Source organism: Hyperoodon ampullatus (assembly GCF_949752795.1).
Source record: "Hyperoodon ampullatus genome assembly, chromosome: 19".
NCBI lineage: Eukaryota > Metazoa > Chordata > Mammalia > Artiodactyla > Ziphiidae > Hyperoodon > Hyperoodon ampullatus.
In genome coordinates, this window is record NC_136932.1 from 53,871,250 (window position 1) to 53,886,702 (window position 15,453).

At 35.9% G+C, this 15,453-nt stretch overlaps 1 protein-coding gene across 1 annotated transcript in view; it reads right to left on the reverse strand.

The window, feature by feature from the left end:
* Positions 1–4,413: 4,413 nt before the first annotated feature.
* Positions 4,414–15,453, reverse strand: part of INTS2 (integrator complex subunit 2) — a 50,399-nt gene continuing 39,359 nt past the window's right edge. Inside the window, exons 18-24 of the mRNA XM_079726203.1 lie at positions 12,594–12,719; positions 8,943–9,141; positions 6,608–6,859; positions 6,146–6,253; positions 5,907–6,012; positions 4,744–4,920; positions 4,414–4,640 (exon numbers count right to left, since the gene is read on the reverse strand). Of these exons, the coding sequence (XP_079582329.1) occupies positions 4,471–4,640; positions 4,744–4,920; positions 5,907–6,012; positions 6,146–6,253; positions 6,608–6,859; positions 8,943–9,141; positions 12,594–12,719 (1,138 nt within the window). The 3' untranslated portion in view covers positions 4,414–4,470. The remainder of the gene's footprint in view (positions 4,641–4,743; positions 4,921–5,906; positions 6,013–6,145; positions 6,254–6,607; positions 6,860–8,942; positions 9,142–12,593; positions 12,720–15,453) is intronic.

Sequence of the window (15,453 nt, forward strand, 5' to 3'; positions counted from 1 at the left end):
TTAATCCCCACCTCTTGTAAACCACCTTTTCTTAACCTAGGATCCACAGATGTAATTGAAAGACTGTGATCTCTTGATACCGCATGCAGAAGTTTCTGTGTATGACTGCATTTTTCTGGAGAGAAAGTCCAAAGATTTCTCATACCCAGAAATATACCCTAAGGAAATAACTGAAAACTGAGGGGAAATGACATACACCGTTATCAACTGAAAAATTATTTGCAATGGTGAAAAAAAGGTAAATTCGATCTGGGGATGGAGAGATGGTTAAAATACCAACTCAACAGATTATGAAGCCAATAACAACCATCACCAAAGCTTACGTGTTCCCAAAGAAGTTAAGAACCACTATTCTAAGGTCTTTTCCAGTTCTAACATTTTGTGTTTCTGTGAAGCTCTGAGAATGAAATTTGGTGGAATCTCACCCCTAAATCTAAACCAACAGCTCAAGGATGGCCTAGTACCTCAGATATAACCTAGAAACCAATCGACCCCCCGCCCCAATTACGGCTACAGACATCTCAAAATGGGGAAGCGTCCCCACGCACTGAATAAAGGATAAACCAAGATCAGGCTCCCGCCGTCGCCCACTCCTGCCCCGAGGTAACGCGGGGCCCGGGGCTAATAACAGGCCTCAGTTCCAAGGAGGTAAGCTGCAGTCTCCCCGCTCCCCAGGTTTCCTTCCTCACATTCCCTCCTCCCTCGGCGAGCTGGAATCCCCGAGGCCCTGGTGATCCAGTCAACCGACGGGCCTGCAAAGCGGGTGGACGAAAGCAGACGGCACTCTCCTGGCCGACTTCGCGCCCTTCCCGCGAGACAGACTTGCCCGCCCTGAGGAAAACCCAAACAACGCCTACTGCAGTCCCACTCACGGGAGAAAAGGAAGCTGAAAACTGCAAGCAACCACAGCGGAGCCCTAGCAGAGAAGAAAGGTCCTAGCCCCGCTTCCTCACCTGGCTGCGACTCCCGGGCCCGGTGGCGGGCTTGCGGCCGCTTTACCTTTTCGGCCCTTCAGCTCTCATCAGTCGCTTCCACAACACTCGCGCAGACGAATTCCCGCCTCCCACCCCCCTCGACTCCCAGCACCAATCGCCGGGCGAGCTCAGACAACCAATCACCCGCCAAGACGAGAAACCAAGCAACCAATCCTGGCTCGAGGTCAGGGGGCGCTCTGGCACCCAACGGAAGCCCCCGCAGTAAGAAAGGGCCTAAGCTACTTGGCGGCACCGGAAGGCGGTTGCCTCGAGAGTGATGGACTTCCGCAGAGCCCAGGGATCTAAAGGAAAAGAGCCTTCTCCGTTGGACTTTTTGAAACAGGTGATTTAATCCGTGCCATAGTTTTCTTGGAAACTCTTAAGTCTCACATTTAAGGTCTGTAGACCAACGAAGAGGAAACACCGTTAAGCCGCGCCGAGTTCTCTTAGCATTCCTCAGGGGCACCCGATTCAAACTTCCGAACTTTCCGGAAGCCAGAGTATCAAAAAGACCCAGGAGGGAATTGCCAGACTGCTGAGCCAAATTAGGCGAAAAGGTTCGATGACAGCTGGCTACAGAACCTCCTGATAGTCCAGGCTTTCTCAGATACCACGTTCAACCAGAGAAACGCTCTCGAGGTCTCCAGTACCTCCTTTAAGGCTTGTCAGCCTCCTGTCCCTCCTAAGACCAATTTATTCTTTGCCAAGTACACTTCAGTTTCCTCAAAGGTAGGGAGTTAACCATATGTCGCCAAACTGTTGGGTTTTTTAAAAACTCTAGCCTAAACTTGGCTCAAATACTAGTGGCCCCCAAAAGCAAAACCTGAGACAGTTTCTCACATCCCGAGAAACCGGTTTGGGATAGAGATTTGCTGCAGGTCGGAGCAGCAAAAGGCGAGTTGATTTGTTTGACTCACTGTGTTTTACTATATCTTCCCAAAATGACAAAACGTACAATCATAAAAATAAATTCTACCCTTTAATTTAGTAATCTCAGGCTCATAAATTTATCCTAAAGAAGTAATCTAAAAGTAAGAAAAAGTAGTAGTACCTCAGTTGATAATAGTGCCCATTCTGTTCGGAAAAAAATCATTAACTTCCCAGTCTAGTAGTAATAGGGAGATGCTTATATCAATTCAGTCATTCTGGAGCCAATAAAATAATTATGAAATCCAAACAACTTGCAAAAAATTTCCATATAAAGTTAAATGAAAAAAAGCAGATGCCAAACTGGGTATTATGGAATTCCATTATGTGAAAATACATATGCATAAGCAAAGATGAAGGGAAGGTACAAAAAACTGAAATACTGGTAAGACAGTGCTATGGAGGATAATTTATAAAAATAAATCCTTAAAAATACCTTCAAATTATTATTCTGCTTTTTACAATTTTCTTTAAATATCAAAATCTTTTAAGTAACGGCTCCAGGGTAACTACTCTGATTTTCCTCTCCTGAATTCCTAAGGCTATCAACTGACTCTCACCTTGTATTGCCTTTTGATGTATGTAGCGTAACAAAAAGGGATACACATAGTTTCTGGAGCCAGACAGTCCTGGATTCCAGTGCCTTGAACTGTTCCTTTCAGGTTAACGGTGGTGAAATGAAACACAAAAAACTACAAGTTCATTTGATAAAGAATATGAATGTTTATAAACCAATATTCAAAATAGCTGCACACATCTGTTTTTCACTTGAATAAAAAAAAATCACATTGTGACAAATGTTATAACCTTAACTTAAAATACATGAATATTAACATTTACTAATATATTTACACATTTAATTTACATCATCAACAAACGTGATGAAAAACAGCATATGTTATTATTTTAACACAGCAGGTTTTGACCAGTCTTTGAAAAATTGATCCAGGAATGTGCACTGCATTTAGTTAGAAAACCTTTTCTGAATTCCTAGAGGTTACCTACTCACACAAGATATTCCAAAGCCTCAGTTTAAACAAAACAAAAGAAAACGAAACAGGAGCAGTTGTACTTAATTTTAAAAGACTACAAAACTGCCTTGTTTAAAAATATGAAAATTCTTATAGTTTGTTTTTAAGTGTACGCTTTTATTTTTTGCATCAAAATTACTTAATTGAACTTTAAGCATCTAATAAAAGTTATAAATACTCTCATCGATGATACTGTGCACTTCGTGATTTGAAACAGATACAAATTAGTTCTTATATAATACCCTTATGAGGTAGGGCCAGCAGTAATCCCATTTTACACAGAGGAAAATAAGATGTGACTATTTGCTAGTGAAAAGGCTGAAATTAAATTTTTTTTCTTAAAAACCACACTTTCTTATTAGCCTGCCTTATTTCTTTTATAAGTGAAGAGGTCTGTTTCAAGTGGGGTGGGAAGGGGGCATTCATTCAGGTATATCTCAGAAAGCAAAGAGAAGTACCTTCTACACTGGATACTTCATTAAGAAAAAAAATGAGGATTATGGGTTATCTGAATGCATCTACCTAATCAATGGACATTCCTAAAAGAGGACTGCAAAATCCTTCCACAACACAGTATTTTCCCCTTTTTAATTTTTCTTGTGGTCCAAACACTGTATATATTTTTGTACTTCAAAATCTAGAATTATGATGTGAATTATAATCCTGATGACAAACCAAGAACTCTTTAATCCAGTGGGTTTTATTGCTCTTAACTTTAATTAGATACCAATGTATTTCCCCCCTGACCATTATAAAAATAAACTTTAAAAAAACTAAATGAGACATCCTTTCAGGTTCTTCTCTGCACAAAGATGTTTCTGTAAACACTTTTAAACCAGTATCTTAAAATTCCAAATTATTCAAGTATCTCTTTAAACATATGGCTTCATATATTAGTAAAAATTGAAGCAAATATGTAAAATCTTAAAATCTTCATCTGTAATTCCATGAAAATCATTCACAAAAAGCTATTTGCCTTTTTTAAAGCCTTCTCAATACTATTTCTTGAGAAAAGGAATTCCATCTTGCATTACTCTTACTTGCATTGCAAGTTTTAGAGGTTTATATTTGGGTATCTAAACTAATTTTTCCTGAATTCTCCCTTCCCTTTTTCTCCCTCTCATCATTGCATCAATATACCCTGTTACTAGCTGACAGGTAAATACTAGGGCTACCCACAGACTTATTTTTATAAGAAATAAAATCAAAGGCATGGCAGTTTTTCTTCACTTCAAAAGCTTAATACAAGGCCATATTCACTTTCCAGTAATGAGTTTCTTAAATGTGCTCCCAACAGAAAAAGCTCAGCTGCTACAAAAAACATACCAGCAAAGTAGATCCAAAGAACTGCCAATCAAATACAAGCAAGCATAATTCTCAAGAGAGTTCTAAATTGTATTCATGTTGAATTGAATCGTTTTGGTGATTCCAAGACGTTACTGTTCCCATTCAGTTTAGTTGTTATAAGATGCAAATTCATGTTGGGTATATGCAGCAAAACAGCTTCATTTTTTTGTTTTAAGTTTTTTTTTTTTTTTTTAAATTCCACTAACACTCATGTTTATTATTTCAATTATTGTGCTTTCAATACAATGACAGAGCTGTACATCAGGATCCATGCTTCCCGTGTCCCTAGGTCCATTTTTGTAAGATGGATCTTTACAGATTCCAGACCATCCACTTGGTTTCTCCTTTATTTGTTGAAGGCCTAAAAACATAAGGAAAAATAAATAAGGCAAGAAATCTGGAAAGGATTTGGGCCTTTCTGTTTGAGATATTAAAACAACTCTTGAAAATAAGTTACTACTTACGCGTAATAATCGGATCGATGTCTCTTGTCTGAGTGGCAACATCAGAGGCACAGACTTGCCCTATTTGGATCAACAAAGACATAATATCCTCATACAGTGGAGGAAATGCTCGACAAAAAGAGACCAAACTTGGCAGAGTTGGCATGAAAAAAGCATATCGCTTAGCCTGTGTTAAAACTGTTAGAAAGAAATAAAACAGAATTTTTCATTTTACAGACACAAATTCAACATACATGACCTATACAATATACTAAGCACCATGCCCTGTGCTGAGGATACTAAGTTTTCTAAGACACGGCCAGCCCCTGCCTTCAGGGAGCTCATAATCTAGTAGTCAGCCATCATCCAACACATAAATGCTTATGTCCAAACACTGTGATAGGTGCACTGCATGCATTGTTTCATTTAATTCTCACAATCTTATGAATGAAAAAAGTATTTCTATAATACCTATTTAATATATGAGGAAACTCTTAAATAAACCTTAGAGAGATTAAGAAGCTTCTTCAACTCCAGTTAGCAGTAGAGTTGGGATAGAACTCAGGCAGTGTAAGATCTTAACCACTGCAAATAATTACAACATGAAGTGAATACGATGGAAAGATAAATGAATAGATTATTATTATGGGAGCACTGGGAAAGAATATGAAATTGACTAAGCCATAACTTTTAAAGGTTGAATTATAGTTCATATCTTTTAGTTTATTTTCATACCATTTTACTTAACAACCTAGAAGGTGGTTAAAATGTTAGGGTATGTTTTAGAACTTAAGGAAACAACTTATATATTTATCTCTTATTTATACAGATGATTATATTTTTCTGGAATTCTAAGCATTTGTAATAGATTGTAACTTGTTTTCGATTGACATAATTATATTCAGAAGGTAGACTTGATTTCCATTTGTAAAATGTGGAATGCTTAGTATATTTACTATAAATCTGTATACAGTCATTCACAAAAATGAAAGATACAACTTGCCTACCTACTCATCTCCTCTACACTATACATCACATTTGTTGTAGGAAAATTTTCAAAAAGAATAATTCAAAAGATGGCATAACTATTAGTGACACAGAAAACATGGTGTCACTAAATTCAGAAAAAATATGTACTACTTTATGTTAGAAATTTTTGTTATTGATGTCGGTTGGCTACACACCTGTTAGCAGAGTTCCCATGACATTGACAGCTAAGCGAGCCACACTGAGTGACTTTGGTAATGCATACTGGATACACAAGTGAGAAAGCAACTGGATAGCAAATATCTGTAACACAAAATCCAAATATTACATGTTTCTGAAGAAGGTCTTTAAGTATTAAAAATTGTAAAATGTTTTATATAACTAGCAAGATTAGAGGGAGATCAAAATTCTCCTAAAGTTTCAAAATGCTTATTACCTGTTTTTCAAGTTCTGGCTGTGCAATAAGCTCAGGTATGAAATCCAGACAGATGTGCATAGATGGAATACCTGCGACTGTCAGAGGCAAAAGTTCACAGGGATAACCCTATCTCAACAAGAAAGGGGGGAAAAGTTAGAAATAAAATAGCTGCAAGTCAAATACAGATAAAAATATAAAGGAAGGTTTCACTTCCTTTATGTAACAGTTGCTCAGAAGCCTACAATGCCCTACATGTTTCCTGGCATTTCACCTCTCTGATGCACTAAAATACAAATAAATTATATGAACACTTTATTAGGCTGAAATCAAATTTTAAAAATCTGGATTTTTCTCCATATTGCAAAGGACCATGATCATTTGCATGACCTCCAGTTTCTAAATGATTCCTATTAATTTAGTACTTCAAAACTACCCCGCAAATAAAGTTCAACCATAAAGAATCATTCTTTGAAACCAGACCTGAAAGTGAACAAGCTTAGCAATGTTGGGATCCGCAATGTACATTTGGTGCAACAGACAACAGATAAGGCACTGAACTTCTCGAAGGTTACAGAGCAAATTGTCTTCTCCTTCCTCCATTCCTGTAGTTGGAGTGCTGGCAGTAATAACGCTTTGAACATTCCTTAGCAAGCTGTCTGGATTGACACGCTTTGCCTTCTCATCTTCAGTAGGCAAGCAAATCTCCAAGAGAATCTGGACAGCTGCACTATCCTACAAGCAAATAAAACAGTGAATTTAAGAAGTTTCTGAGAAGTTTGTTTGAAAACCAAATCTGATTTTGTTTTCACATGAACACATGTGATAAAAATAACTGTTTCTTTAAAAAACAGAAAGCAAAGAGGTACTTCTAAGAGAAAAAGTGAACAATCTATAGGCCAGTGGTTCTCATCTTTTTTAGGACCATGAACCCTTTTCAGAATCTGAAGAAAACTGTATACCCTCTCAGCATAAAAATTAACATATGTAAACAAAGCAACATATGGCATAATTTCAGAGTGGTCACACATCTCTAAGGCAGATACATGAGCTCGAGTTTAAGAACATCTACTACAAGAGTATTCTAATTCAGTGTCATCCAAAACAGGCCCTAGGGCAAAAAATGACTTCTACTGGAATCTCCTTTCCTTCCTCTTAAATTCCTACTTCTCCCAGGATCCTATCTTGTATTCCCCTCTTTTTCTCACCTCTGAAGATGGTGGTTAATAATTAATGCCTAAAAGTCACTCCCCAAAGCTCTTTTTCCTTTTAATTTGAAGATAGGCTCTGGAAAGATTCTGCCTTACCATCCATTCCAACTGTACAACTCATTATTGCTCAGTCTACAAGCTTGAGTGCCATTTCATAGAAAAGTAGTTTCTTGAGGGGTGATCTACTTAATGCCCCTGCCTATAAAGGAGAGCTATAATCACTCGCATCTAGCAGGAAGAAGGAAAAAGAAAATGAATACATAACATGCATCTCTGAAAGACTGCCACTGCCTGGGATAGAAGAAAACAATTACTCCATCTACCTGTTTAATAACTTAATTATAAACTAAGGTTACCTTACATTAATCATTTATAAAGTAAACTTTAGTTTATAATCATTCTTGATGGGGTTTGGGTTGTTACTGTTTTATGTTGTTTTTTTTTTTATAGACTCTGGAGCCAGCCTCCCCAAGCTTGAATCCCAGCTTCCCCACTTACTAAATGTATAACCTTGAGCAAGTCACTTAACCTCTCTGGATCTCATTTTCCTAACCTGTAAAAATGGAGATAATACTCCATACCTCATAGGTTGGTTGTAAAGAGTAAATGAGTTAATATACATAAAATACTCAGAATAGCACCCACCATATAATAAGCATTATATAAATGGTAGCTATTACCATCATGAATCCCTTATCTGAAACACTGAGGGTCAGATTTATTTTAGAACTCAGATTTTTTTTTCTGTAATATTATATAACACCTCCAGCAGAGACTAAGGCAGTACATTGTAATCAAATGTATTAATATTTCTGCAACAAAACATACCAACATTCACATTAAGTGGGATAAAGGCCATAAGTAGTTTCACATCAATTCAGGTCAAGTTTTAACACAAACGAGGTCACATCAGGTCAGGTTTTTCTGCCAAGTGAATTACCAAAAAAAAATGCCACAGTTTTCACAGCTTTTTGGATTTCTGTATTACAGATAAGGGATTGTGGACCTATATTATCACTCTAATTCCCCTTATTGCCAATGAAAAGATTTCAGAAAATATATTTCAAACTAAGAAAACATTTCTACTTTGAAGACCTCAAACTGCTTAACATTCAATCATCTCACATGTCCTGCATTAGTCAAAAATTACTACCTAAGTCTGCAGTAAATTCTATATTGTTATAAAACTTTTCTAAATATAAACTTTAACTACTTGTGTTGTTATAGTATTTATCACTGCCTGATATTTTATTTTATATATATATATATATATATATATATATATATATATATACACACACACACACACACACACACACACTTCTTGTCTGTCTCCACCATTTGATTTTTTTCCACCATTTGATTTTAAGAAACAAAAGTCTTATATTTTGTTAAAATATAAATCTCACTAAAATGGCTATTAAATAAAGCCATGAAGATTATTCCTGATTTTAATAATTCAGAAGCAAAGGTAACACCATTATAATATACCTTCTGTAATAAAAGGAATGTATAATATGTCACCATTGTATATAGAAGCCATCTATTTAACTGATTATATTAACAGGAAAGCCCTTGGCCTTTTTGACTAAATTTTACTTTATTACCTGAGCAGCCAGTAATGCATTTTTCAATTCCTCTCTGGTAACTTCTGGGCCATCAGTCTGTCCAACTAAACCTATTGTATTATTCTGAGAAAGCCTATCTTGCTCGGCTGTTTCCTTCAGATGAGCACTAAGGTAGGCTTTGGATGCCAGAAGATATCCATTCAACATATGTAGAGTAATATCCATCAGTGGGGGGCATCTAAACACAGAAAGAAAAGAAAAATATGTGAGAAAAAATATAAATTTATAAGTTAGTCAGAACATGGTCAATCAATTTGAATAATTAGAAAAACCTGAACAGTACCTGAAAACATTAGAAGAGTAGAAAAGTTAACACTTTACCCACCAAAATATTCATTCTCAAAAATGAAAGCTTAATATATATATAATTCTCTGTATTTCAAGACTGTATGAATAGTATTATCTATTTCATCTTATCAACTAAAATCAAATATAATATATACCCTAGAAAAAAGGCATTCCTTTTTACAAAAAAATGGCACTACCATTAAATCTCTTAGATATGAGCCTGCAAGGCAGCTGTCCTCAAAGACAAATAGTCTAGGGACTTCCCTGGTGGTCCAGTGGTTAAGACTCCACTCTCCCAATGCAGGGGGCATGGGTTTTGAGCCCTGGTCAGGGAACTAAGATCCCGCATGCCCCACAGCACAGTCAAAACAAAACAAAAAATGAATACAGTTATTCATTCCTCAAAAATTGTTATAAATTAAATTTAAATGAGATAATAGATATAAGAATTAAATGTAAAAAAAGGAAACCAAAAAAGATAAATCAGTAACCACTAAAATATTAAAAGCCAAGCCCTTAGAAAAACCTGACAATGCCACTTCCCAGCCTATCACAGACTGAGTACGTGCGCATAAACAGGCAGCACAGCTTTGGTTTTAACTGTGAAACACTGGAAATGTCAATACTTTTTCTGAAATGTTCAAATTTTCTACAGTAAACATGCATGTATTAATAGTGGAAAAAAAAAACATGTCAATGGTTAAATAAACCATGGCAATATTCCCAAAACTGAAGATAAGAATCACCTGGAGTATTTATTTAAAAAAAAAATCCTAAACTCCACCAGACATTCTGAATCAGAGTTTGTAGAGGCCTGTATATATGGAATACTACATAGCAGTTAAAACAATGAGATGGAACTATGCATACTAATATGGAAAACATGTTCAAAATGGTAAGTTTTTTTAAAAAAAGAACAAAATAGAGCCTACCAAAAACCACTTACGTTTTTTAATACCACCCAAAACAAAAAAGTAAATATTTGTTTATAAATTTGTAAATACATAGAAAGTGAAGCTACATACACACCATTATGACAATAAAGTTTCCTCTGGAGATGGAACTGAGACTGGTCAATAGTTCAAAGAGGAACTTTGCTTTAAAAATGGCAGCAGTGTAGATATGAGAGAACAAGACTTTTCACTGTACACCTTTTCCTTGTTAATCTTGTTTGTGCACTTATTAATGTATATAATGAAAACTTTCATGCACACATAAAAAAGGGAATATTATAATGAACCTCTAAGAACTCATCACCCAGCAGCAAAAGTTATCGACACATCGCTAGTCTTATTTCACCCACACCCCACCATCCACTTTCCCACCATCACCACTGGTTAGTTCAAAGCAAATCCAAAATGTCATATCTTTTCATATTGTTTGACATTTTTAAAAACCACCTAAATGATCACTTAGAAAAAATCAAATTTTAAAAAACGAAATTAAAGGCAAAACAATAGAACAATAAAAGAAAAAACTGCACTCTATATACAAAAAGCTGATATCCTTTATACATAAAGAGCTCTTTAAATCAAAAAAGGTAAGCATTCTAATAGAAAACTAGGCTAAATGTAAAGAAGAAATACCAATAACCAATAAGTATATTAAAATATTCAATCTAAGAAAAATATAAATTAAAATGGGAATCGATTTTTCACTTAACCAAATTGGAAAAATTATATAAAACTGTGTAGGAAAGTGTACAATATCAAACATCACTATAGGAATGTAAATAGGTTCAGCCATTCTGAGTGGCAGAATGAAAACATGAATCAAAGGACTTAAAAATGAGCATGTTCCTTTTGCCTCAATAATTCCATTTTTAAGAATCATTTCTAAGGAAATACTCAGTACACAATAGTTACCACAGCACTATCAATAATAACAAAAAATGGAAATAAACAAAATATCCAACAATAGGGAACTGAATTAAGCATAGCATATCTATGTGGAATACTACGTAGCCAATTAACATAAGAAGATCTATTAACATGAGAAAAGGTTCACAAGTTGTTAAGTGAAAGATCTAGGCTACAAAAACATTTCATACATTATGATAGCATAATTTAACAGCCTCCTGAACAACTGCGGGTGATTTAGGTGAAAGGTTACCTACTTAAGTGGATTTTTAACACTGATAAATTGTTTTAGAAATGGCTCTTCTCTAGAAGTGTTATTTACTGTTTTCTTTTTATTAAATAGATACTTAATGTCATTTATACTGTTTATTCTTCTGATTCCTCTTCCCTCTGAGACCTTGATCTCACCAAACCATATTTGGCTGATTCTGCAGATTTTGCCACTTCAAGAATTTCATCCCCAGGGTTAAAGACAGATGAGTATATTACTGTCTCCTAGTTAGTCTTCTTTACTCCAGTTTCTTTCCCCTGTGAACTATCTAGTGTGACCTTCTCTTTGTAAGTTACCACCTAAATGACCTCCTCAGCCTAACATTCAAAGCCCTCCATAGCCTGACCTTAACCTAACATTCCAACTCTAAAGTGTGTTCTCAAAAACTAAGCCTTCCACTCAAGCCTTTTTCACTCTTGCTTTTACACTTTTGCTCACACTATTCTTTTTCTCACAATACCTTCTTTGACCTCTTACGCCCCATCATTACAGTATCTGTTCATCTAAACCCTATTTCTACACTTCAAAATACTACTCAAGTCTCACTTCCTCCTGAAACTTTTAACACCATTCATTTACTGTACCATTCATCTGCATATGACCATATTATTTAACTTTTCAGGTATTTATCTTATTTCCCGATACAAGTGATAATCACTTTAAAGGCAGACCCCTCAACTTGTATATCTTTGTTACTATTTAGCTTAGCAACTAGAAATTCAAATATTAATGATGTGAATTAATTAATCCCACCTCTTGAGGTGAAGCTACTTCAAAGCAACTGATTAAGTTAAGCAATTGGCAAGGAAGTATAGACAAATGTGGAATCAATAAAGCTAACATCACAATTAAGGATTCCAAAAGGATCACAATTTTAATGCACATAATGATTCATAATAAACCAGTTTTTTAAAAGCTTTTTTCAACAATGATATGAGAAATGGTATCATTTTTCACTATCTTGACTCTGAGAGAAAGAACAGCCTCTATTGAGGGCTGCCAAATCCAAAGATGACATCTTGTTAAGACTAGGTTTATTAATCACATATTAAACTGAAGTTCATGAATATAGACAACCAAAAACCTCACAGGTCATACGGCCAAGTTACCTGCAAGAACACGAAGATATAAGTTTAAACTGAATTTCTTCAATTTCCTTTGACTCTCCAAAAGCATAACTCTATAGTAAAAATGAACTCAAATGACACATACCTGTACACCCTCTGATCACATCTTAGCACAATGAGAGGATCTATCATCAGATCATTCTGAGTATACTTTTGCTGTCGTACAAACTTTATTGACGGTTGAAGTGCATTAACTGTCATTACCCACAGCCTGATGAGAAAATAATCATATGTTCAAAAACAGCTATATCATAATTGAAACCTGTAGCCACCATCCAGTTCCTTTTATCTTAGAAAGATATAGTCAGGAAAAAAATTAGAGAACAGGTGTAAATGAACTTGGAAAAATTAAAAACTATAGAAATCTAACCTATTATTATGTTTCTAAAACAAATGAAGATAAAACAATAAACAAAAGTAGTTTCAAAAATCTTCACAGTTGTAAGGGAATAATCATGGCATATAAAATCAGAATTTGAATTAAAACCTCAGTTATACCATACTTGCTATATGACTCTGTATAAGTCATGGAGCCTCTCTGAACTGTTTCCTCCTCTGTAAAATATGAATATAATACCTATAAATGAAATGATATCCACCAAAGCACTTTGAAACTGTAACTGGCCCCATAAATTATTGTTCTACATTTATCATCACAGAATCTAAATATGAGATGCCACTTTGAGATTAAACATCAATAGACTATAAAAGTGGTTACTAACCTGACTACACATCAGAATTACTGAAGAATATGCCAATATGTAGGGTATCTGACCTCTTACAGTGAAGCCCAGGAGTCCACCAACCCCACCTCACACACAGAGCTTGCACACTCTTAAATGAGTGGATAGCCAACAATCATCAGACATTTAAAGAAAGTTTCTACTTTGAAAAAGATTAAAATATACAAACAGAAAGGAATGCCAAAGAAACAGAGAATATAGAGATGAGAAGAAAAAAAATCTTAAACCTATAATTAATTTCCTTAAAGGATAGAATATTTCGTATATGAAACAAGAATAGGAGGCATTTATAGATTCTCAGATAAGAAAGAGCTCTTAGAGATTAAGACTGTAACAGAAATATTTTAAATTCAAAGGAAAGATCAGAGAAGACAACAGAGGAAATATCCAGAAAATGTACATAAAAATTTAAAAATAGAGGAGAAAGAAGGAGAAAATCAGAGTAAGTTCAAGAGGTTTAAAATCCAAATTGCAAAAAATTCCAGAAAACAGAGGGAAAGAAATTACTGAAGAAAAAAAAAATACAAGAAACTGTCCTAGAAGTGAAGACAGCAGCATTAGTCCCCGGACAAAAAAAAAGGCCAACCAAGTGCCCAGCACCATGAATTAAAAAAGACCCAAACCAAAATGTATCATCATGAAATTTCAGAAACAATGAAAAAGAACCTAAAACCTTTAAGAGAAAAAACAATGGTCACATACAAAGGATTGGGAATTGGTATAAGATTAGATTACTCAAAAGCAATCAGGAAAGCTCTAATTACTTCAATAGAATAAAGCTTTCAAATTGCTAAAAGGAAAAATAAGCTAGAATTCTACACCTAGCCTAATATCAATCACATGTGAGGGGAAGAATAAAAACCTTTTCACATATGAAAGCTTCAAAAAAAATAAATTTCCCAAACACCTTTCCCAGGAAGCAACTTGAGCGTTAGTTACACTCACTTAAATAAGGAACTAAATCAAGAAAGACAAAAACATGGACTCAAACCAAGAGACAAAGCAATTCCAGATGGCTACTGTGAATGTCCCAGATTGAAACATAAGGGTGGAAAGATCTGAAAGGAAGGTTTCCAGTGAAAAATGTTACTAATATGTTACCTGATGTGTTAACAACTAATGTAAATTTCCACTCAATAATAAAGTTTGAGAGTGAATTGGTTATTGATACAAAAAAAACAAGGGGGCTTCCCTGGTGGCACAGTGGTTGAGAGTCCGCCTGCGGATGCAGGGGACACGGGTTCGTGCCCCGGTCTGGGAAGATCCCACATACCGCGGAGCAGCTCGGCCCGTGAGCCATGGCTGCTGAGCCTGCACGTCCAGAGCCTGTGCTCTGCAATGGGAGAGGCCACAACAGTGAGAGGCCCGCATACCAGAAAAAAAAAACAAAAAAACAAGGGCTTCCCTGGTGGCACAGTGGTTGAGAGTCCGCCTGCCGATGCAAGGGACACAGGTTCGTGCCCCAGTCCGGGAAGATCCCATATGCCGCGGAGCGGCTGGGCCCGTGAGCCATGGCCGCTGGGTCTGTGCGTCCTGAGCCTGTGCTCCGCAACAGGAGAGGCCACAACAGTGAGAGGCCCACGTACCACAAAAAAAAAAAAAAAAAAAAAAAAAAACCTGAACAAATGGAAAAGAGGCAAACAACTCAGGGTTTGTATATGGAGTATGAAGGAGGGCAGTTGTTTAAGAGAGAAATTGTAATCAAAGGATGTCATATACATCAGCTATAAATAACACTTATGTAGTCATAATAATATGCACACTGAATATTTCTTTAACCAAAAATTCTGATATAACTGTGTTGGGAGAAATGGAGGAAGGGAGAATATATGAAAGAAGAGGGACTCACAGGGGAAGCAAGTAAGAGTGCTAAATCTTCATCTTGTATGAAGGATTTTGTAGGAAGTCAAAAGATAATTTCTAAATTGGAAAGTCAGGAAATCATAGTAATTACAAGCATATGATTGAGATACATGGTGGGACATAAATGCCAGAATTAAAAGATAAAGGAGCTGAGAATAATTGTCTCTGAGGATCAATAGTCTAAAATGGGAAGGTGGGGGCAGACCTTATACACTATTTAACTTACGTGCATTCATTAATTTGATATAAGTAAAAATCAAACTTAAAAAGTATAAATATTCCGGGGCTTCCCTGGTGGCGCAGTGGTTGAGAGTCCGCCTGCCGATGCAGGGGACATGG